The sequence below is a fragment of the Lepisosteus oculatus genome, chromosome 16 (genome assembly GCF_040954835.1).
Source record: "Lepisosteus oculatus isolate fLepOcu1 chromosome 16, fLepOcu1.hap2, whole genome shotgun sequence".
Taxonomy (NCBI): domain Eukaryota; kingdom Metazoa; phylum Chordata; class Actinopteri; order Semionotiformes; family Lepisosteidae; genus Lepisosteus; species Lepisosteus oculatus.
The window spans coordinates 3,432,432-3,454,935 of record NC_090711.1 but is presented as its reverse complement, the minus strand read 5'-3'; the positions used below and the strand labels follow the sequence as shown (position 1 = coordinate 3,454,935).

Genomic DNA, 22,504 nt, shown 5'->3' with positions numbered 1-22,504 from the left:
AGTGTAGAATTATATTGTGTTTATAGAGCTAGTCAAACATTGTGTCTTTAGCTAATTCACTAAATAAACTTTAGCTGCTACTAGATCGAATAAAGGAGTATTCAGTTAACTGAGGTGTCATTGTCAAACAAGTGCGGTTCACCAAACAAGTGACTAACACTGTTGGAGATGACGGGTGTCCACGCTTATGTCTTGCCTAACACTATCCAACGCATTGAACAAGAGCAAGAATCCTCGGGTTCACAATGTAGATTCAGTGGGAGGTACTACGGTTATCACCTGTAGCTTGTGAATAGGTGCATCCACACTTGTGCGATTCCCGTGTACTTCGATACCGAACCACCTGTTCCTTTCCCGACACATTCCCTGATCCAAGGCCACCATTGGCTGTTCGCCTATGAGAAGTCCGCTTCACCTGAAGGGCACACACGGGCTTGGGGGGGCCTCGGTAGATTCTGTTCTCCTGTCATTAAATGACTCCGCGCATTTTTCAAAACCGAGTTTATATCCCTTTAAGAGGCCAGGCTTGGGAGCTACGCAGCTGTCTGTATCTGGATCGTTTGGCGGTGTCGCCCACAAACCCCGCAGCGTCCGTCGCTGCGCTGTTGGAAGACCGCTGGAGCCCGGGTGAGTTGTTTTCGGGGGATAATCGCCACTAAACCGGCCGAGGTCCGGAAAAAAAAAATGGATCCCTGAAAAGGTAAAGAAAAAATGTCAAGATGCCTTAAAATCGTTCCCGTGTGTTTTTCCTCAGCTGTTATTTGGGATGAACTTCCTTAGGGGAGAGGTGCAATATCATCTGTAGGACACATCAAGGACTGCGCCTCCGGAATTTTGCGCGATTGGATAACGTCGAATAATAATGTACTTTTTGAGGGGTCTGCTGCTTGTGTGCATGTTTAAAGGCATGGTGTGGTGCTTTTCTGATTGCATTCGTGAAGAGTGGTGTAGCCGCCGCTAACGCTGCAGTGGTGCTGCGCCAGGATCCAGCCTGCCTGTGGTGGTAGCGTGACACCTTGGTTATCCTCAGGTGAGCTGCCCGCCTCAGAGTCGGCTTCCGTTTAATCCAGGTTCGTTTTAAAACCTTCACGGGGAAACGCACGGCATTCACCTTGGTGTATTCTGATTATTTTAAATTAAAAAAAAAAAAACAAGCGTTTGTGCCCAAGTGACGCCTGGTCTTGGTCTGGTACTGGTGTCGGCTGCGGACGTTGTCATAGGAGAAGATCAATCTGGATTAAGACGGCCGTAGTTCTCTAAAAGTAAGCGGTTATGATCAAATATTTTATAATCGTCTTACTTGTGCGCTAATGTCTTTGGAATTCTGTAAACATGATTTTTGTTTATTTCGGTGGCGATAACATTACATTGAATAACGGATGTCCAGTGATCATCAATCGATTTCAGTTGCGTTGAATAATTAGTCGACTCGCTCCCCCTCCCCAAGATCCACATCGGTGTATGTAATCATATGTAGGATTGAGGCCCTGGCGATGGACAGGACGAAGAGGGGAACCTGTTTCACGTCACTCGTTTAAAAATGGGTGGTTGTTTCATTGTCTTCTATACGATTAATACGTGTGTTACTTCGCTTCGTCTGAGATCTTGGTTTTATCTTCCGCGTTGTCAGTGAAACGGGTTTTACACAATTGGTAATCCAATCCAATGAAACCTTTATAGTAACTCAATTCCGCCGGCTAGAATACAACAAAAAAAAGTCATTTCTCACTGAGGAAAATCCAACTAGCCAACTCGTTGTTTCTCCATCTGATCTTTTGAGGATTTTGAGTTTTTTCCCCCTCTTAGTTTCTAACAGAAGCCTCCCTAACCTGTGGGGGGAAAACGCAACAGCAAAATCACAAACGGATACGATCAATGTCCATTATGATAATAATTGGACAGCGCATCTGGGTTATTTCTGATGCTGGGATCTATAGTGTCTCGCCGTTGCCGGGGAAACAGACCATGGTCCCGGAACAGAGCCCGGTGATCCGTCTATTTTATCCCCAAGACAGGAGGGAAAAGATTTTGGTGAAAACGGACTGGAAATAAAAGCAATAAGCATTCCATGCTGTGCGTGACGTTTAACAGAACGTCACCAGGCGTTAGTGCATGGCTTGATTGCAAGTCATGAAAAGGTACCTTTGCAGGTGTAAGTACAGTATAGTAAGGAAAACGTCGCTGAATTGGAACAGCGTTTGCTGTTTAGTTTAGGTCACACTGTGCGATCATTCTAGAGGTTAAAAACTCTTCATTAACAGGACACCTGTTGGTAAACGTCTGAGGCTTCCATGGCAAGGTGTCTGTGAGTTACAGTGCATGTCCTTTATGGTTTAAAAAAAAGGAACAGAACTGCTTTTACATGGGAAAACAATTGTACAAACACATGAAGCACATCAGCCATCAGCGATCTGCTGACCTCGCCGTGCTGAGAGATGGCAAAATTCGAACTCCCTTCTCTCTGCATGTGCAGTATGTGCTGCTGCACAGGTATCTGAGACGACTCGACAGCAGTCCACACATACTACAGACAGAAGCAGAGTACCCTACGCTTCGCCTTAGCACTAACAAAATGTGACCCTTCATGTTGTCATTATTAGCACTACCCATGCATTTGAATGATAGATCCTGATTGAATTTACCGGTATTGTCAATGCAAATCCAATCCTTGTTTAGCTTTGCATTGTCTTCCTTTACTGCTAAAACCTCTGCTGGGTTTGTCCTGATATGTTCCAGATATCCGATTGGGAGCTGGTTGGTTATGCTCATCACAAGTCAGACTTACGAGATCAAGCGAGTCTATGTTTTGTGTAGGACCTGGGCAAAATGTTGTACTGTTGTGTTCATTTCCTCTGTGACTGTTAAAAAAAAAACTGTTTCAGCTGGATCTGAAGGAGAGAGAATGAAAGGTGATACTTTGTTTGATAATGGTCTTTGAAAATTAGCGAGCTTGACCTTTGGTGTTTAGTCTTTCCTTACAGAAAACACTGCGGTTTTATATCGTTTATTTTAGAGTTCATTGCTGTTCCAGAAATGTAAGGCCTGTGATTGAAAAATTATGTTTTTCCTTAAAGAGAAAAGGCTGTGGCATCACAGATTATGACAATCATAATGATGGTGAGTCTTAATCTAAAGAGAGAACTGCAGCTACAGTAATTCTAATGACCAAAATGTTTAAATTATATATGCTTTCGGTTCTTCTTTACTGGGGAAAAAAGAGTCTGCAGCCACAATTCATGGTATTTTTTTTTTTACAGAGATGTTTTTCCATAATGTTTCCAAAATAGAACTATCTATGAATAGTGCACTGAGTCTGCTGTGCTTTTGCACAAGAAAAGGGATGTGCACTGTATAGTTACTTATTTCTCAGTGTAGATGCAGAAGGTGGCTTTAAAACTCACCTGCCAATGCGGTTTCATCTGTAATCCTGAAACTGGAAAACTCTGGGGGAACAAAAACAGATGCAGTTAACATGCATAACCATCAATAAAAAATAGTCAGTGACTGCAATGTGGAATTCAGAGTACTTGTACTGTTTCTCATAGCTGTTAGTCTGTTTCTGTTAAGAGTACAAAGATGTTTTAAAGAAATGTTGAATGAATTATTATAGAACAGTATGGGTTTCTCATGGCTCCAATATCTGTACATTGCTGAATCATGCATGAGTTACTTCCATTGCCAGTTACTTACAGGTGACTTTAAAAAGTCAGCCAAAAGACTAGTTTTAACCAGGAATCCTCAGTCCTGATCCTGCAGAGCTGCTATTATAGACCAGTCCATTTTCTGTCCAGCTTGGCTTATACTGACCTGGAACAGCATATAAGTGGCTTAACTGGACCAGTTTAACAGCTTCTTCCAGGGCTCTTCAGTTTCCAGTGCTGTCAAGAAACCTGCAGACACACTGGACCTCCAGGACCATGACTGGGGACACCCGATTCAAGCACGTGCCTGTCTTCAGTAACGATGTAGTCATTATTTTGCATTGATCTCTAGACAGTAAACTTGATTTTTTTTAATTGTAAAAGAAGCAGTTTGTCCAAAGAGGAGAGCTACTAATACTCTGGAGTGTCATGAAGCACGATGAGCTTGTGATCCCTGTCCAGAGTGCACAGAAAAGGCACCTGATTTTTAAACATAAATTCCAAGTCTGGTTAGAACACATTTTGTACAGATCTGAAGTATTGCTAACATTCTAGACTGAATGTCTAGAAAAGAGCCATATTTGGCAAGCTCCTAAGCACTTAATGAAGCCAAGGCCCTTGAAATGAAACTGTCCCCAGGTGAAGCCATGAACAGTACTGGAGAGTCACCAGGCACCTCCAATGCCCAGCAGTGTCTCCCTCTTCACTGAGAGCCGTAGATTCTGAGTGCTGATGCTGCAGAGGCCTGCTTTCCTGATTAATGGATGAGTCATCTGTTCAGTGTAAAAATACTGCATGGCAAGAAACAGCGGCATCAATAATTTACCTAAATGAAATTACAGCTAGGAGTCAGGAAAGCAGAAGCTGTCAGAGAAGCCAGGGAGTACAGGGTACAGCGGTTTTATCAACCAAAGCGTCATCCGTGCTGCCCGAGACAGAAGGAGCTCAGGGTGGGTGTTGAGGAGCTGCTGCACAGCTGAAAGTGTTGGAGTGTACAAATCCAGCCAGTAGCTTTTCATTTTGCTTCTCTCCCTCTTAAATTCAAGGCGTAAGGTAAACTTAACACACTCCTGGAAGCCAACAGTTTGTGACTAGAGAATGTGTTTACAAACCCATGCAGTTCAAATGTAGGAGCTAATAAAATACTCAGTGCCGTGTGAACTTGATGGCAAATCACCACAGCACGAGTGGAATTGAATACACATGAATTCTAAAACTGTCTCCCTGGGGATTAATAAAGTATTTTAAATTATATTATATCAGTGATGTTATTTCGGAATTATGCCTAGTTTTTCCTCTTCCCAGTTTTTGTCTGTTCTCTGGTTGTCTGAGTTTAAATGGTCATAGTTTTACATATATAGGAGTCTGTGGCTTTAAGGAGACATGTTAAGTGATATTCTTGTTTGGTGGGGGATGTGTAGACCAGTGAACACGGATGGGCCAGCAGTTTTAAGGCACTTTTCCTTTCACATTTCAGATAATTATAAAACAGGTGATCTGTCCAGCAGCCACGTCACCCTGCAGTTCACAGCTGGCAGCCCACTGAAGCTCAGCAGGTGTGAGCCTGGTCAGTACCTGGATGGGAGACCTCCTGGGAAAAACTAAGGTTGCTGCTGGAAGAGGTGTTAGTGGGGCCAACAGGGGGCGCTCACCCTGCGGTCCATGTGGATCCTAATGCCCCAGTATAGTGATGGGGACACTATACTGTAAAACAGACACCGTCCTTCGGATGAGACGTGAAACCGAGGTCCTGACTCTCTGTGGTCATTAAAAATCCCAGGGCGTTTCTCGAGAAGAGTAGGGGTGTTACCCCAGTGTCCTGGCCAAATTTCCCGTTGGCCTTTAGCAGTCACGGCCTCCTAATAATCAATATAATATATAATAATAATAAACTGGCCTCATCACTCTGCTCTCCTCCCTGGTTTGAGCTGGCGTGTGGGGAGAGGAGCGTTCTGGTGCACTATGGCTGCCGTCGCATCATCCAGGTGGGGCTGCACACTGGTGGGGGTGGAGGGGATCCCCATTACCTGTAAAGCGCTTTGAGTGGAGTGTCCAGAAAAGCACTATATATTGTCGCGGGGAGCCTATCCCAGCAAGCACCAGGCACAAGGTGGGGTACACCCTGGGTGGGACGCCAGTCCATCGCAGGGCAGACACACAGACGCACGCATAAACACACATGCATTCAGACCAGGGCCAATTTTCCGAGATGCCAATTAACCCGGAGCACCCGGAGGAAACCCACACGAACACGGGGAGAACATACAAACTCCACACAGACAGCACGCCAGGAATTCGACCCAGGGCAGCAGTGCCAACCACTGTGCCACCAAGCCAACCACAATAGAGCCTACTTATTCAAATAATTAATAGTTCATAATTCTAATTGAATAATGAATAGTTAACAGAAATCAGAGGTGGGATGAAAGTGTGTCCCTGGTGTGACTGAGAAATTGAAAACTTCAGAATCCCTGACATTACATGCTCGTCAGTGATGTAATCTCAAACGACAGCAGTTTGTGGAATTATGGTATTGTGGGTATATATCCTGGGATATGGAGTCATCTGTCTGCATCATTTATTGAATTCTGGGTTGCTGCGTTTCCGTTTTTAATGATATGGTTAGCACCTCGTTGCTGACGACAATGAATCCTGGTGTCTTCTGGGAGCAACAGGTATCTGTTTGTTATTCTGAGCATCCCCTTGACAGAACAGAAGCACCTTACATGTTAACACAACCGCAGCAGACTCTTTAGGATCTGAGCAGCACAATCCTATTTGCATTATTTGTATGTGTAGCAGTTATATATATGGTAGGTAGATGTATAGTTTTCAGACTTTCTGTTGATCAGTGGAAATCTTGTGGAAAGAGAACACGACGAGTACTCAGCGCACATCGTATTACCCCTCTTGGCAAGTTTCTCTTCCTCTCTTTAGCCTCATTTAATCAAGACTTCTCTGATTTCATCCTGTTTGTACCCCCACAAGGCTGCTGTGGATCAGCATTTTTCTCTCTAAATCTCCAGTGCCTTCCAGCAAGTCATTAAACAGGGAGCAGTGTCTGGCACAAGTGCTGTGAAATGAAAGGCAGATTTAAAGGTTAATTGGCAGCGAGTTAATGCTACATTATTTCCTTCGTTATAGTGCTGATGTTGTTCTACCGGACATATACTTTGCTTCTTATGTGCTATTAAGTCACGTGTTCCTCAATATGGTTTTTGCAAAATGCACTTGATATTTCAAACCGCAGTGCAGTTGTATTTAACAAAACTGACTTGGGATTCCGTTTCACTTCTGGTCATTCTGCACTGGAGTAGGTCACCCATGCGCAGGGCACAGTTGAGCTGTTTCTGAATCCTGCTGGTGTCCCAGTCCTCAGGACACTGCTCGGCCCTGTTGATGGTCAGGGGTGTTGTTTTTCTTTCCTTTAAGAAAATAGGCTCCATACTGCCTAGAGTGGGAAATACAGGACTTCAGTGGGGGTTTTTTTATTCGAAAATATATATAAATTATTATTTTTTTTATTCACATGTTCATATTAACAGAAGCATACAGAAGGGCTTAGAGAGCAACTCTCTGCTCATTGTAGTCCTGTATCTGCAGAAACATCTGAGTGCTTCTGCATGTAAAACTCCTCGCACTGTCTCTGTGAGTGTGGCTGGAGACTCCGAGGTGTGGCAGTCAGAGCAATCCTCCTGCCTCTCCTGGGACCGTCAGACCCAGCACCCTGCGCCTGTTTTGCAGGGAGAATGTGCAGCTGGAAGCACGTTCACTTCCCGGTCGTGTCAAGGTCACCTTTACTGAAGTGCATCAGGATGTTGTTGCCAAGGTGACTTGTTATGGACTCGAGTGGTCATGTACAGTGAGGTTCTGCACAGCGGGGGGAGAGCAGAGCCAGTCTGAGATTAATACTGCTTACTGTTCGCACCCCTGTTCAAAAGACAAGGCAGTGCAGTGTGATGCCACTGTCTGTGATGGCAAACACTCTGCTTAGAATTTTTCATCTGGGTTACATCTTAATATTAGTATGTTGGGTATAATTAATATTTCATAAATGGCAAATGGAAAGGTAATATTACATGATGTATGCATCTTACAAAAAATGCCCTCTTTAGAAATGTAATTTTCTGAACAGCTTTTCTCCTCTAAGGTACAGTGTGGGTTCTGATCATTAGCAGCAGTGGTGGATAAAATCAGGCTACATATTATAAAACATGTCTGGATAGCCCACCAGCCTGCTGTCAAAATAGTGTGCCCACAGCTTCTAAACTATTTCACCTACATCCACAATAAGCTGTTTTAACAAATTATAGAGCAATTCATTGGATTCTTCCAACTTTCATGAGTTTTCTTTGTAGCTTTTATATATTTTTAGAAAATATTCCTTTTAGTTATTCCCTCTTGAAAATTAACAGTGCATTCTCAAAAGGTTCTCTAAAAGGCAACCTGCATCCATGTGGTGATTAATTACTGTGAAAACCAATTCTTTCTTTCTGCTGCTGGGTGATTCGTGCCGGAGAAATGCTGGCCGCTGCGCAGACGCAGACGCAGACGCAGGACCCGGTCGCATGGTTCTGCAGCTGTAAGGACACGAGCAGGAGCTCTTTACCACACATGCTGTCGCCCCCCCCCTGCCTCTCAAGGTTGTTCAAGGAGCACGGCTCCCTCCGTCCTGGTCAAGTCAGGCCCTGGCTGCAGGTCACCAGACCCCCATGGTAGTGAAGGACCTGAGTGGGGCTCCGGCGTAGTGGCAGGCTGAGGAAGCGCGTGGGTGGGGGAGAAGGATAGTGCTCTAGATCGCTGCAACACAGCCTCCCTCCCAACAGTCCCTCCCTGCCTGTGTCGTCGTGCTGGCTGGCGGGGGTGATCTAGGTGAAGCTGCAGTGCGCCTGCCTGCCTGCGCTCTGCATTACCGGGGGAAGCCTTTCCTGTGCACAGTCATGGGGATGTCGGGGGGCTGAGGAACACGCTTGCGATGGGACCTCCTCCAGCGCCCAGCGACCTGGAGCAGCGCCGAGCCCTGGCACCGTGCGGGCTGGCCGGGCACGAGGCAGGTTTCTCGCGCGCGAGGCGAGGTCGGCGGTGGCGGCTCGCGCTGGAAAGGATGCTCGGACGCCCGGCGCCGGGCAGCCAGTCGCTGGGTCTGACTGACGCTGTAGCGGTGCACGGCTGATGCGGTTGCAGATGTGTGTTGGCGCCGAGGCGTACAAAGAGAAAAAAAGATTAGCATTCTGTTTGTGTCCGTGTCCTGGTATTAAACACCTTGGCCTCTTTTTTTGGTGTGTGGGGGGGGGTGCCTTTTGTTTTGCAGCGGGCTATTCACGGGTTGCTGTGATCTTTGTTTTCTGTCTGCAGCTGGGTGAAAGCCAAAAGCTGTCATCTGTTTCTATTTATATTTAAAGCATTTCTCTATTTTAAATCAGAAAAGCTACGCAGTTCAGAGGTTGCTAGGCAACAGTGATGAGAAAGCCGCTGTAAGCAGTATGGATTTGGCCTCTGTGTTTCTTTTGTGTGGATCGTTTACATCTGTGGTTTTAAAGAGCACGAGTCAGAATTCTAAGCCCAGGCCTGTGTGTCTCTTATTGCTAACCATCAGCTGGTTTCCTCTGACTTCCCTGCTTTTTAACGCATGCACATGTTTTTTTTTTTCATAACGTACGCTGGTTTGTTTGCCTAGGCATTTGTCTTCGTTTTTTTTAGCGTTGCAGATTTTAAGCCGCTTCTAAAATATTAGTCTGTCTAGCAATTTAAAGGCTGAGAATATATTGAATTTCTGTTTAATCATCGTCGGCTCAGTGAAGGGCTCCAGTAAGTGGGCGCTCAGCAGGAATGAACACCAGTTCACCGGGACCAGGTCTGGGTATCCTTGCCCTAAACCCTGCTTGTTATTTTCTCAGTGGAGCTCCTGCATGTACAACTGGCGGGTTCTTGTCAGATGAGTGGAACCAAACTAACCCTATTAGAGAGCTGGTTGGACTGATGTCCTTTCCAGGTGCGAACAGAAAGCCCAGTGCCAGAACACTGATGCACAAAACATGGACCGATTGCAAACAACTGTGATGATGCAAAGGCATTGAAGTGGTCCTTCATTAAAATGCATTTCTAAATACATGTTAAGGTTCGAAGTGTTTCAGGGCTTTGCTTTTTGATGGACCAATACTGCAACTTCAATTTCCTCGGTTTTAATTACAGTACTGCATTCTTAAGGATCAGGGCCCAGTTGCTAAGACTGCTTAGCAACTGGGCCCAGTGGAAGTCCTGTGTATCCCATTGGATCACACAACCACAGGCTGTCATTGCGATCAGTGAGGAGCCGAGCGCGTGTTTGAGGAAATGCTGACGCAGAACAGAAGCTGTGTGTCCATAGTCAGGCAGTCACCACTGCTGTGTGAATAGTACACTGTCTGTGCTTCTACAGTATATACATGATTTCACTGGTTCTCAGGGTTGGCTGTAAAGGACAGAATCCTTTTTTAAAACAATTGTTAAAAGGGCTATTTGGTTTATCTGCCATACCTGCTCTTTTGTTATACGGAATCTTTTAAAAGAGTACCTGCAAAATAAGACACAACCACCTGTCTAAAATAATATTCATTTATTCATTTCACTGGCATCTCTATTCTGCATTCCCACGTGCCTTTTTTTAATAAGCATCTTTCCTGAAGTCTGCAGCTCTCCTGCTCATATCCCAGAAAATATTTCAAGGGCAGTCACATTATGTGGGAAAGTCCAGCAACACTCGCATCTCTCCCATCTTCTCAGGAAGGTGGATGTTGTGGCTCACTGCAGCAAAAATTGAAAAATGTTTGACCTCTGCCTGCCCCGTCCAGTTGCAGCGTTTCTGCTGAAAATGAATGCTTTGCACAGCTCTGCGCTGTGCTGTCGTGCGTCAGCGGGGGCTGAGAGCACTGATAGCCCTGCTCTCTCTGTGTTCCCAGGCTGCCTGGGATTGACGAGCCATCGCCGCGGTCCGAGAGTGAGGCCGTCTCCATGTCCGCCCCCGCCAGCAGGAGATCTTCGGCTGGATCGCGCAGGTAGATCACAGTAGATCACAGCAGGTAGATCACAGCCCCATCAGAACTCACGCCTGCATTGTGGTGACCCTCACCCCACCCCCTGCACAAAACCGACCCGCCTTCCGATTCCCACAACTACAACCTTTCACCTGCAGACACCTGAGGAATGCACCTTATTTCCCGTCCCGTCTCGCAGACGCGTCCTCTTCCATCGAGAGATTTGAATTCCGTCCCTCCCTTCAATAATGTCGGCAGGGCAGGACTTGAGAGGCTCCAAGGTTTCTTTAGTTGCAGAGATGCATTGGGATAGAGACACTCTTCGGCTGTTTTATCCAAGTCAGCTTTTCAGGCTTCATTAGAGCATGCCTTTGCCGAGTTCGCCAGCGCTAATGATTTGTAGCCATTAGCGCACTGCCTTTTCACTCTGGAAAGGCACTTTTGCTTTCCCGGAGGAATACAGAAAACATTGCAATCTGAAACTGCCGCAGCCAGCTGGCTGGCAGTGGGGAAGCACGCGTTGGCCGCACGCTCTTTAATACCCCACGCCAGGCACACACCCTTGCTTGTGCGGCAGAAGTGCTCCAGAGTTTGCTGGTTCAGAGCCCCAGGCATGAGCTCACGGACTATTATTTTTATTTAATTTATAATGCGCCTATCCAAACCCGAGGATGTTGTACAAAGTGCTAAAGAAAAAGACCAAAAAAATAGAATAAAAGGTCATAAAAGAAAAAAAAATAAACAAGAGCATACAGATTTATACGGATGTAGGGCAATCAGACATAGACTTTTCTAAAAAGAAAAGTTTTGTAACTTCATAACGATGGTTATAAAGTGGAGGCTGTTAAAATGAAATGTATTGGATTAGATTAATATGTATGTCTGGTCCCTTTGCACTGGTACCTGATCAAGCTTCCTTTCCAGTGACCAGCGATCCCCATAATTGGGACCATTGTAAGATTTTGAAGAATTACTTAGTAATGCAATGAGTTTTATTTTCAATCGGTTTTCCTAACTGGAATTCAGAGATTATATAAAAAGATCATCCGTGAGGTCTCAGTATCGTATTCGCAGCACCAGATGGTGTTCCAGAGAAGCAAAACCAAGTGTTATCAGCCACTTGGTCCTTCTGCTGTGAGCGAAAAAGACTCTTGTCCATCTTAAAGGCACGATTGACCCCCTTTTCAGGAGTTGCTTTTGAAAGCTGAGGCTGCTCTCGAACCGCACTTGAGTGAAGCTGTATTTCGAGCCAGAGATCTCAAACCCGCCGGGGTGTTTCTGAGTCAGGGCTCACAGAAACGCAGCGCTCCTCATGTGGAGGGGGAAGACGAGGTGACAAAAACGGGTAAATGTTCTATTGTCCTCTGGTGAACCAGCAGCCGAGCTTCGCCCCTATTTCTGTTTTCTCCTCAGATTCAACCCCCTGAAGGCTCTGCAGCCGAAACGCCGCTTGCAGCAAATGTTGTCTTCCCCTTCAGCGTGAGCTTCGCTTTTATTTCTCTCTCGTACCCACGCACACGCACACGCACACTGATGCATTAAAAATCCAGAGCAGAGGGTTGGGGGGGGCACGTCTTTACCCCGAGGGGTGTGGGAGAGGGGAACAGGCTGCCCAGCCATGTGGTTGGAGCTGACTCCCTGGTTTCTTTCAAGAAACGACTGGATAGGGCCCCGAGATCAATGAACTCCCAGTTAACCCCATGGCCTCTCCTCTTTTGTAACCTCTCATTTAATCTTGGGATCGCCAATATTTTAATTTCTCTTGGACCTCCCTGAAAAAACCCCACTTTCAGTCTGCTAATGACCCGTAAAACTGTGCCATCGTCGCTGCAGCGGGTGCTATGTGGGATGCGCCCCATCAGGGCCCCTGGTCTCGTCTGGTTAGAGCCCTTTCAGTGCTGCAGGACGAGCCCGACCTCCCTGACTCTGCTCGTGTGTGTTGAAGTACGCTTGCCTCCATGCTTGCTCGTATTATTTTTCCTCTGCTGTCCAAGCCTGCTCAGCAGCCCCCATGTCACCTTCCTAACTCCCTCCCCCTTGTCTCAACCTATTCTGGGAATAAGTGAAGAAGGGGGTACCAGGTGAACTGCCTCGGGAAACGGAGGCCTCACCAACGGCCTTTTCTCTCCCGACATCCAAGCAACAGCAAGCCGAAGACCTCCCGAGCAGCTGGAAAACTGGGAATGGTAGAAATGGAAGAACGGTTTTTCTTCCTGGTGCAGATGTCCCACTGCCTCGTGCTTGTTACAGAACACGCAGACCTCGCCACTTCCCCCTTTCTATGAGACTTGGGCCTGCTGTGAACTAGTTTTTACTTAGAACCCATTTTTTAACTGGTCTGCTGCTGTAATTTCTGATGGTGATTATTTAATTTTAGTGAGATCAGCACCAGAATCCTTCCCCGTGATCATCTAATCCGACCATTTAATGTCTGTCATAAAAAGAGGCCTTTTGAGTATGTAAATTCAACAATATGAGCAAATAGAAAACTGAAATCGGTTACCTTGTGAATAAGAACTTGGCTGGAACAAACTCCAGAAGAGACATTATTCCTCCATGACCAAGTTTGGGATTTTATTCAGGAACTTTTTTTTTAACGAGGTGGAGACAGAGGATTGTATTTAAATTTTTAAACAGTCCTTCCTGCAGTGATTAATATTTCTCAAGGAAATGAGTTATAAGTACAGTTGTGCTGCTCCAATTAATGGTCTTTGAATTAAGGAATGTAAGACTGGAACATTAATTAATAATGATCCATTAAAAAAAAAAAATCACAGAGTGAGAAATTAACCCATTGTGCGAGAGACTTCGGGATCTTTGAATACGAGTTCCAAAAGTGCCATGCATAAATCCACATGTTTATCAGATATTTCAAAACCTTCATTTGCTATGTTAAATGAATCTGTTTCTAAACACAGATTTTAGAGATGAAAGGCATACATATTTCAGAAAATACGTCATGGGTCAACACTCAAAAATGCAGAAAGTCAGTTTCAGACCGAAAAGAACGTGTGTAGTTGGAGTAGCATTCAGGAGACAACCCATGGACAGGTGTTTCTTTGTGTGGGACAATCAGATTTCATCACAACATCACCCTGCATTAACTTTGAGGAATGACTTCTTTCAGTTCTTTTAGATCATATTTTCTTTCCTTATTTGTGCACTACATGCCCACTATAATCTGTTATCTTTGGGAAGTTTTGACTATTGCAGGTTCATAGAGCTAGACTACATTCCTATGGAGACAGGGCTTTTGGTTTCAATGCGCCAAAGTCGTGGAATACTTTCCTCGTCACAGCTGGAGCTTCAGAATCGGTCAGCATTTTTCAACTCCCTCCACTTTGAAACGTGCCTACAGTACGCGGGCTTGCTTGCTGTCCGTGGATGTCTCCTGTCCGGTCTTGTCTGTGGCATCTGGAGTCTTTCTGTTCGTCGCCTGCTGTCCGGTCGAGTCTGTCCGAGTGGTGTGTTAGGGATTCAACCCCCTGGTCTCTCTCTTTCCGTTCTGCGCCGTCGTTCGTTTTGCTTTGCGCAGACGCCAGCGCCTGGAGGCGATGCGCAAACCCAAACGAGTGTGCTGTTGTCGGAGGACGCGGGCGCCCGGCCTGGCTGTGGCACGGTTCCCCGCGTCTGTTAAGTACAAGCGGGTTCTCTTTGTTTCCCTCCCCTGCGCCCCTCCAGACGCCCGGCCTCCCAGGTCAGCATTCGGGACGCCTACGGCACCTCCTCTCTGAGCAGCAGCAGCAACTCCGGCTCGTGCAAAGGCAGCGATGGCAGCCCCACCCCCAGGTAAGGACACCCGTCCCGCCCATCCCAGCTTGTAGCCCGTGGCGTCACAAGCCCTGGTTTCCCCAACGAGCCATCCTGCACAGATGTTAAGAGCGATGTGCCCTCATGATATCTAACCAAGAATTCAGATCCCACTGTAATTCAGGCATTATCAAGCACTGATGCTTTTCCTTGCATTTCTGGTTTGCACGTCTGATCTGATCCAGAAGAATCCCTCGGTGTTTTCCACAGAGGAAGGGACCCGCTTCACCCATTCTGCACCAGCCACCTCTCTACGCACCAGAGCGGGTGTTGGGAGTGAGAAATTATTTGCTGCTCGACTTGAGCTAAAGCAAGCATTTTGGAGGGAGGGGCTGATGTGAAATGTGTGGGCAATGCAAGGAAAATAAATGGTGGTCGTGCTAATTCCCTGCGTAGGATTGGGTTAGAGACTTTCACAAGCCTAAATGCTTCGTTGGGTAGGGTTTGTTTGCTGTAGCTTTAAGACACCTGGAAGTCCACGAGCAGAGTCTGGATGGGAGCCTGACACACCACAGACGCACTGACCCTCCAGAACCAGGACTCGACTGCCCTCACATACTGTAAAGACATTGGGAAAACCGCAACAGTGTCACATTTCATCTCTCAGTTTTCGTCCCATTTAATGTAGTGTGATTCACCGGCGCGACTCCCCATACACACACATCCTGAGACAGCTGATGCACATCAGCAAGCAGCCCATAGCTTAGATTTTCTGTTGAACAGTGCGTGATGGGTTTGATTAGGATTTTGTTTTTGAATTGAGCTCTGTCTTCCATCCAAGAGCTGAGAAACCCGTAGGATTACTGTCCCTTTTCCCGAACTCTCAGATTGTGTGCCACTGTGTCACCTAAGTTTTGCCCTTTGGAACATTTTCCTTTGTAATGTAATTTGAAGAACTGGCAAACAAAAAAACACTTTTTTTTATTAGAACATTTGTTTTATTTAAATGACAAAGGTTAAATACTTGCCACTTCCGAAGCTTTGTCAGTGAACTTTGTGCTTCCCCACGGGGGGTGTTTCCAGAAGACATGTCAAGTACGCGTCCTGCACTGACAACCACGGAATCAAGCCCCCCACCCCGGAGCAGTACCTCACCCCCCTGCAGCAGAAGGAGGTCTGCATCCGGCACCTGCGGGCCCGGCTGAAGGAGACCCTGGACAAGCTGCAGGACCGGTGAGAGAGGGAGAGAGCAGGGTGCCTCAGGAAGTGGCCTCGCTCTTCTAACACCAGACAGGAAACCGTTCCAGACTCTCAGGAGCACTGGCAGTTTGCATGATCTCCTAGTTGAGTGTGAAGCCATTGTTGGTAAAAAAAATAAATAAATAACTTGCGTTTTGTAACAGGCACTTTTTCAGCAATCACCTGGTTCCTAACGGTGCTTTTAAAGTCACATGGGCTCAGTGTGATCTCCGTGATGTCTTGGATGCATTATCTGTTGAGTACCTGTGCCTTGAGCTGTGTGCTGTCGTTGTCCAAGGGCCAGTTTTAGGCCCCATCTGTATGTGCAAGTAACCTCATTGGTGCGCTGTGCAGGCTTGCTGACAGTTGTTTTCCCGTGCAAGCTGTTTGCATGTGAAGCACCCCTGCTGCTCCTGTGCAGGACTGTGACCGCCTGTATTTTTGCAGGGACACCGAGATCGAGGAGCTGAAGACCCAGCTGGCGAGGATGCAGGAGGACTGGATAGAGGAGGAGTGCCACCGCGTGGAGGCCCAGCTGGCTCTGAAGGAAGCCCGCAAGGAGATCAAGCAGCTGAAGCAGGTCATCGACACGGTCAGGAGCAACCTGACGGAGAAGGACAAGGGGGTGCAGAAGTACTTCGTGGACATCAACATCCAGAACAAGAAGCTGGAGACCCTTCTGCACAGCATGGAGCTGGCCCAGAACGGGTCCCCCAAGGAGGAGGCGATGGGCGGCCTGATCTCGGAGTCTGCGGGGGGCTCGCCCGCCCGCTCGCTCACCCGCAGCTCCACCTACACCAAGCTGAGTGACCAGGCGGCGCCCGAGAAGAACGCCAACGACATCCCCAGTTTCAACGGGGAGGAGACCTTGGACAGCGGCTTTGCGGGCGGGGAGGACAGCGCCAGCAGGACGGACCTCCTGGAGCCGGGCTTTTTCTTGGAGGACGCTTCCCTGCTCACGTCCTGCACAGCAGCCTCCCGGCTGCACCACAGCTCCACCTACGAGAAGCTGGTGAGCGGCCAGAGCAGCGTTGAGATGAGCAGCAACAACGGCCACCCCCACCACCTCCTCTTCCAGGACCTCAAGGAACAAGCCATCCAGACGGACTTCGTCCAGTACAACCCGGACCTGGACACCATCGTGGAGAAGGTGATGAAGTCGCAGGCCTGCAGTCCCACCTCCACCTGGATCTCCGAAGACGCCGAGGACATGGACACCACTCATGTGGACCACAGCCTGGCGCCGATCTCTTCTTTCAGCTGTGCCGTGGACCTCACCTCCTCCCACCCCAGCACGTCTGTGGTGGTGACTGGCCCTAGTGGGGAGGCAGCCACCCCCCAAACCAGCCAGCCCACCAGCGCCAAGGAGCAGCAGACGGCCGCATACAGCGTGGAGGTGGTGGAGGTAGGCGAGGAGGAGGAGGAGGAGGACAGTGGAGGGGCCTCGGAGGACCGCAGCCCTCAGAAGAGCTACTGGAGCCGCCACTTCCTGGTGGACCTGCTGGCCGTGGCCGTGCCCATCGTGCCCACTGTGGCTTGGCTGTGCCGGGGCCATCGGCGGCAGGGCCAGCCGGTCTACAACATCAGCTCCCTGCTGCGGGGCTGCTGCACGGTGGCTCTGCACTCCATTCGTAAAATGAGCGGGGGCCAGCCCGTTCACAGGAGCTCCCAGATCTAAGCCGAGCGACGCCCTCCCTTGCCTCCCTTCCTCCCACCGTCCCCCCCCCCCCCCCCCTCCACATTTGCACTGAGACACCGGGACTGACAACGGGCCTTGTGCTTTGACACTGATTGTATCTCAGCCCGGTGCAAAGGGAGCCGGATCTGCTTGGAGGTCAGGTTGGTGATATAGCAAAGGGCAATGGGTCTGGTTGCTGCCCCACTGTCTGGCAGTCACTGGGCAGCGTAGAATGTGGGCGTCTTTGCCTACAGAACCCATCTTCCAGAGTCACAGGCAGTGTATGTTCACACTGTGCAGTAGTAGTATTTTAAGTATCGGGAGACATGAATGGTCAATCTTCTAAATCTGTGGTACCAGCCCGGGTCTTTGAGGGTCAGGAGTGTCTGCAGGTTTTCATCCCAGCTCAGGTTTCAACGACCTAAACTGATTATTGGCTTAACTAGAGGAATGTAACAGCTTCTCTCCCAACTCTTTAGGTTGCATTAGAAAGACCCAGAAAACCTGCAGAGACACCTGCCCTCCTGGACCAGGACTGAACTCCCCTGACCCAGACCAGAATTCCTTTCCATTTTCTGTAAAGAAAATGTGTGTATAGGTAGATTCGCTATGGATTATGGCTGAAGTACAAAAAGGTGGTTCTTCTGAACTTTATCTATGCATGGTCCCTGGTGATTGAAATCTTTCTAGACTTAAAGATTTTAAATCAGGGGTATGTCCTCGCCGTCTTAGAGAGAACCGCATGCTAGTAGGTTTTATAGGTAACTATCACACAAGCAATTCCAGAAGTTAATTTGGATCAAGTGGTTCAGAAAAGTGAATGTCCCTCATATACAAGGGATGAGAATTGTCTTAATTCAGTAGGTTTACCTGCTGAAATATCTGGCAGTTTCTTTAGGAGTAGGAGATTTTGGTGACCTTTAAGACTTACTGGACTGGAGCTCCCAGGACCACATGCGGACAAACCCTGTCATGTGATTTGCTGCTATGGAAACCCAGTTCAGGTGCAACGGATCATGCAGTCCCTGCTGCAGCACTGAGACTGAAGTAGCACATTCATCCGTACCACCGTAAGAGAAGACATTTTTGGCTGATCCAGTATGAAGTGCTTTGATGCCATTAATATGGCCCCTTTTCATCAAGATCTTAGATCTTGGTTTCTCTACAAAGCACTTCTGGAAATCTGTGGTCTACTGAAAGGGCTGGAAGGCATGTGTAATCATACACAGAGTATATTGATGGGCATCGGATTTGGGACCGATACCAGCAGCTGGTATGCGGCATTGTTTATGCACCCACCTAGTCAAACAGCGAGTGTTTTGTATTTGGTTTCTAGTGGGAGAAGTTCTCTTTCTCGCACGGTGAGCTATGTGTGCATTTAATGCCAGGAAATCTTTATGACCTTTTGTTGTGCCTAATATCTACAGGGAATGAGAGGTAAACAAAGAATGGTATGGAGGTTTTGTGAAAGTTGGCAGGATGTTAATTAAACAATAAATGTGCCTATTTATTGTTGCTTTTATCCTAGAAGACAGGTCTACAGGGGTCCGAACAGACAATGTTTCTGCTGCTCTGTGAACAGAGTGGACAGAGAGCTAATAAGGGAAGGCCTTGTGATCAGATAGATGTCCATGACAGCTTGCAGGGTAGCAGAAACGTGTGGCATGTCTGAAATAAATACATCAGGCCTGTAACCACATTCCCTGCTGGAGTTCGCAGTGTTGTCATGGTACTTTGCTAACTGAAGAGGTAGAGGAAGACTGCTGAGGAACATAAACTTACTGCTCTGTTTGCAGGATTAATACACACTTTTACTCACTTTCAGGGGAGTTAGAGGGAGCACACAGGATTGTATCAGTTGTAATTTGTCAAGAAATGGAAATGTGATCACTCGACACAAATCTGCTGAGAGTCTCCAGTAGCTGATCTTCCACAGCTCTCCGTTAACACCTCATTGATAGTGTCACATTGCGGTTTCATCAGATATCGCTGTGGAGCAGCACACAGCTCGCTACCTGTCCCAGTAACACTCTTGTCAATAGGCCGAATCAATTAGGGATACAAGTATGAGTTCAGAGGGGATGCTAAAATCTCTCTTTAAAGGAATCAGTCCTGTTCCTTTTTTATTGCTCATGTTAAGAGATGGTGCGGTTAGCTGTTGCTCTTTGCTATATCTGTTTAATCTTTAAAAAAACGAACCACTTTTTCTTTTAGCACTGTTGCTTGTTTGCTCTTGTTTTGTTTGTGTAATATATCACGTTTTACGGAGCAGGCTTCCCCAGGAAAGGTAATCCAACTTTACAGCAGGAAAAACCAGCACCAGTTGATTATTAAGTTTCCAAATCGAAGAGGATAAAATATACTAAAATGTGTGTCATTTATAGTTTTGAAATGCCAAATATTGTTCTTCAAAACCTGTCCTTTTTATTTGCACTGTAAAATCACTTTATGAACTTTATTACTTGAAATTTAGATTTGCTTTGCATGTCTCTTGATGGATGTCTCCCCTAGATTCCTAGGGGCGGTTATTTTTAAATATGTAAATGAGTTCCAGGTGAAGAGTTAACCAATTCATATACTGTAAAACAGTGGTGTAGAATTAATATTACAAACCGATGAGATTGATTAATTTATTTTGTAGCTGTTATTGCACAGAATATTTAATCTGAGCTATGTGTGGTTTGTCTCAAATTGAGGAGCTGTCCTTGACAGAGCTATCCTCTCTAAACACAAACATAGTTGCCTTTTGTCACTTTTTTTTTTCCGAAACTTGTGCAACATTAGCTTTGACGCTTGACAATCCTCTGTGCTTTAGCTTTGCGATTTTTCTGAGCGTGACTGGCTGTTTTGATGTCTGTTCGGAGTGTGCTCCATCGCCTCAACCAATGTCACAATAAAGAGTTACTGGGAAGGAAGGTGCCGCTCGTCATTGTAAAAAAATTCTTGCACGAAAATGCTTTAGGTTTTTGCATCCAGGAGTATTCTAGACAAAAAAGGTTTTCTTTAATGAAGGTTTATACTGTTACAACCGTGTGCATTCCCAATTTTCTAAGCATACGTTTTGTACAAAATGTGTTTAAAAGCCATATTCATGACCAGGGCATTAATTTTTTTCTGTATCAATTAAACAATTTACAGACATGAACGCAGTCATTGTCTAGGAGTGATGAGCACGGCAGTCACTCTCCTTCCTAGGCCCACTGCTCAAGCCAAACAGGAATTATGGACACTTTCCAAAGCCTGGCAACCTGCTTGAGAAGGAGAAGGAGTTCATAGTGACTCATTGCACCGGTTTATTAAAGTACAGTGTAAAACTGTAAAGAAAACCCCAAACTGGATTACACACGAGGTCTAGTGGGAGGAAAAAAAAAGCTCAGGCAGATTTTAAGGTGTGCCCAGGCCTTGATGTTCCCTTTCGGTCAGCAGGTGGCACCACAGGCAAGCTGGAATACTGCTGCTGAGCATCGAGGGTAAGATGTGATGCATCTTCATCCGTCAATAGAGACATAGCTCATATCTGCGATGTATGTATCAGCTTTCAGGTTTGAAAAAATTGGAAATGCAGCAGGGGCAACAGACTTTTTATGACTGTGAAATTATTGTATAAAATCTTAGCAATTACCCAACACATTGCCCACTGAACAAAAACAGGAGAATTCTTTCAAACCCTGGGAAATCACGCTGTTTTTTTTATCAGCTCTGAGATTTTGCTGTGTCCTCCGGCCAGCTGGCCATGTTAAGCACTTGAAAGACGAGTGTTAGTCAGACACAGGCTCTTCAGGTACATGTATTTCACTCTGGCTAGGTGCCTTTAGAATTTAAGATTGTACGTTTTTTTGCTTTACTCGTCTTTAGCAACGGCATTCTTCGATTCAGACAGTCTGTGTGGCAGAATTTAGCCACGGCGAGTCAAAGCTTTTCCAGTGGGACAGGGCTAGAAGTGTGAGGACCGGGAATGAAGTTTTCGTTTTCAGGAAGGCTTGCTACCCTGAATGTGTCAGAATCTGAGCACCGAATTGAAGGCTTGTGCACGTTACCAGGGGTGAAAGTGACTCGTTTTTCACAAGTAACTGGGAGTTGGTATCAAGTGTGTGGTGGGTATGGATAGATTTAAATTAACCTGTACAGCACAATACTTTTTATATTCCAAACAAAGACCATGTCCTGTCCTGGGCGAGTTTTGTTTTGAGATTACAATCATTCACAGTAGAGAAGTTACACTTTCCAAATGTTTTCTAGATGCGAACTAACAAGACGGGGGAATGCTGAATCGCAAATAGGGGTGATCTCGGAACTGTTAGCATTCACATTAGGCTAGGATATAAATTGTCTTGTCTTTCTATGAGTGTTGTTGACATTCTGTGACAGTGGTGGTTAATTTATCTGGTATCCTTCCCAATACCATGTTCCAGCAGCCCCCCCTCCCCATCAACTCCTAAAAAACTCACAAATTACGTAGTCCACGCTCTCTAGCAATCTGACTATTTCTCAAACATTATTCATTGTGCCACCAAATAATTAACGTAGCATGGGAAACTCATTTTTTCCCCTGCTATTTCCACGGTAAGGGGTCATGGTTTGCTGTACTGAAGGTTGAGAAAGGGAATTAATTGTTTCTAACTGTTGGCCTTAAGTCTCTTACCTGTGAAGTGGGGGGGGTTTGTTCTGTTCAGTGTGACGTGCAGACGTGTGATCTGTTCTGTTTGGTGGAAGGGGGGTGCTCTCTGCCTTGGTCAGTCATGTTGTACCTCTGCACGTACAGTATGTATGTGTTTATGCGTGTTTCTGAACATGTCCAAGCTAAACTTTTAAATCACTGGCTGTGTCTGTGAATACCTTTGTATCAGCTATGTGGAAACACATATTGGAGCTAATGTCTGTAAAAATAAAAATATGGCAGCAATATTCATCTGTACAGACATCTCCATTCATTTTGTACCATAGTCACTTCACCACACTATATAATAAAAGAACCCAAAGCCTATCTATATTAAACAGCATGAAAATATGGGTGTCCTGTATTTTCTAATTTGCTCATGTGTACTCAAAAGCTGATCAATAAATGATTAAATATTAAGCACTATTTAGTACACTTTGTGTTACATGTAATGGGGGTGGAGACAGCACAGTGCTTTGCATTTCCATCTCATTTCTTAATTCTCAAACATTAAGATTAAGAAATT

The 22,504-nt window shown here is 46.3% G+C and overlaps 1 protein-coding gene across 9 annotated transcripts; it reads left to right on the top strand.

Annotated features, from left to right (window-relative positions):
- The first annotated feature begins 355 nt into the window (after positions 1 to 355).
- On the top strand, positions 356 to 22,398 carry snphb (syntaphilin b). Of its 9 annotated transcripts, none has more exons than XM_069179465.1 (7): positions 356 to 627; positions 10,580 to 10,675; positions 12,068 to 12,133; positions 13,853 to 13,969; positions 14,336 to 14,443; positions 15,491 to 15,637; positions 16,091 to 22,398. In XM_069179465.1, the coding sequence occupies exons 1-7, from the start codon at positions 398 to 400 to the stop codon at positions 17,319 to 17,321; spliced, it is 1,995 nt and encodes a 664-aa protein (XP_069035566.1). In that variant the 5' UTR covers positions 356 to 397; the 3' UTR covers positions 17,322 to 22,398. The 9 variants fall into 9 exon arrangements, with proteins under 9 accessions (XP_069035566.1, XP_069035565.1, XP_069035568.1 ...); XM_069179464.1 differs by having other exon boundaries at positions 358 to 627; positions 15,488 to 15,637; XM_069179468.1 differs by having other exon boundaries at positions 562 to 700; positions 15,488 to 15,637.
- The last annotated feature ends 106 nt before the right edge of the window (positions 22,399 to 22,504 follow it).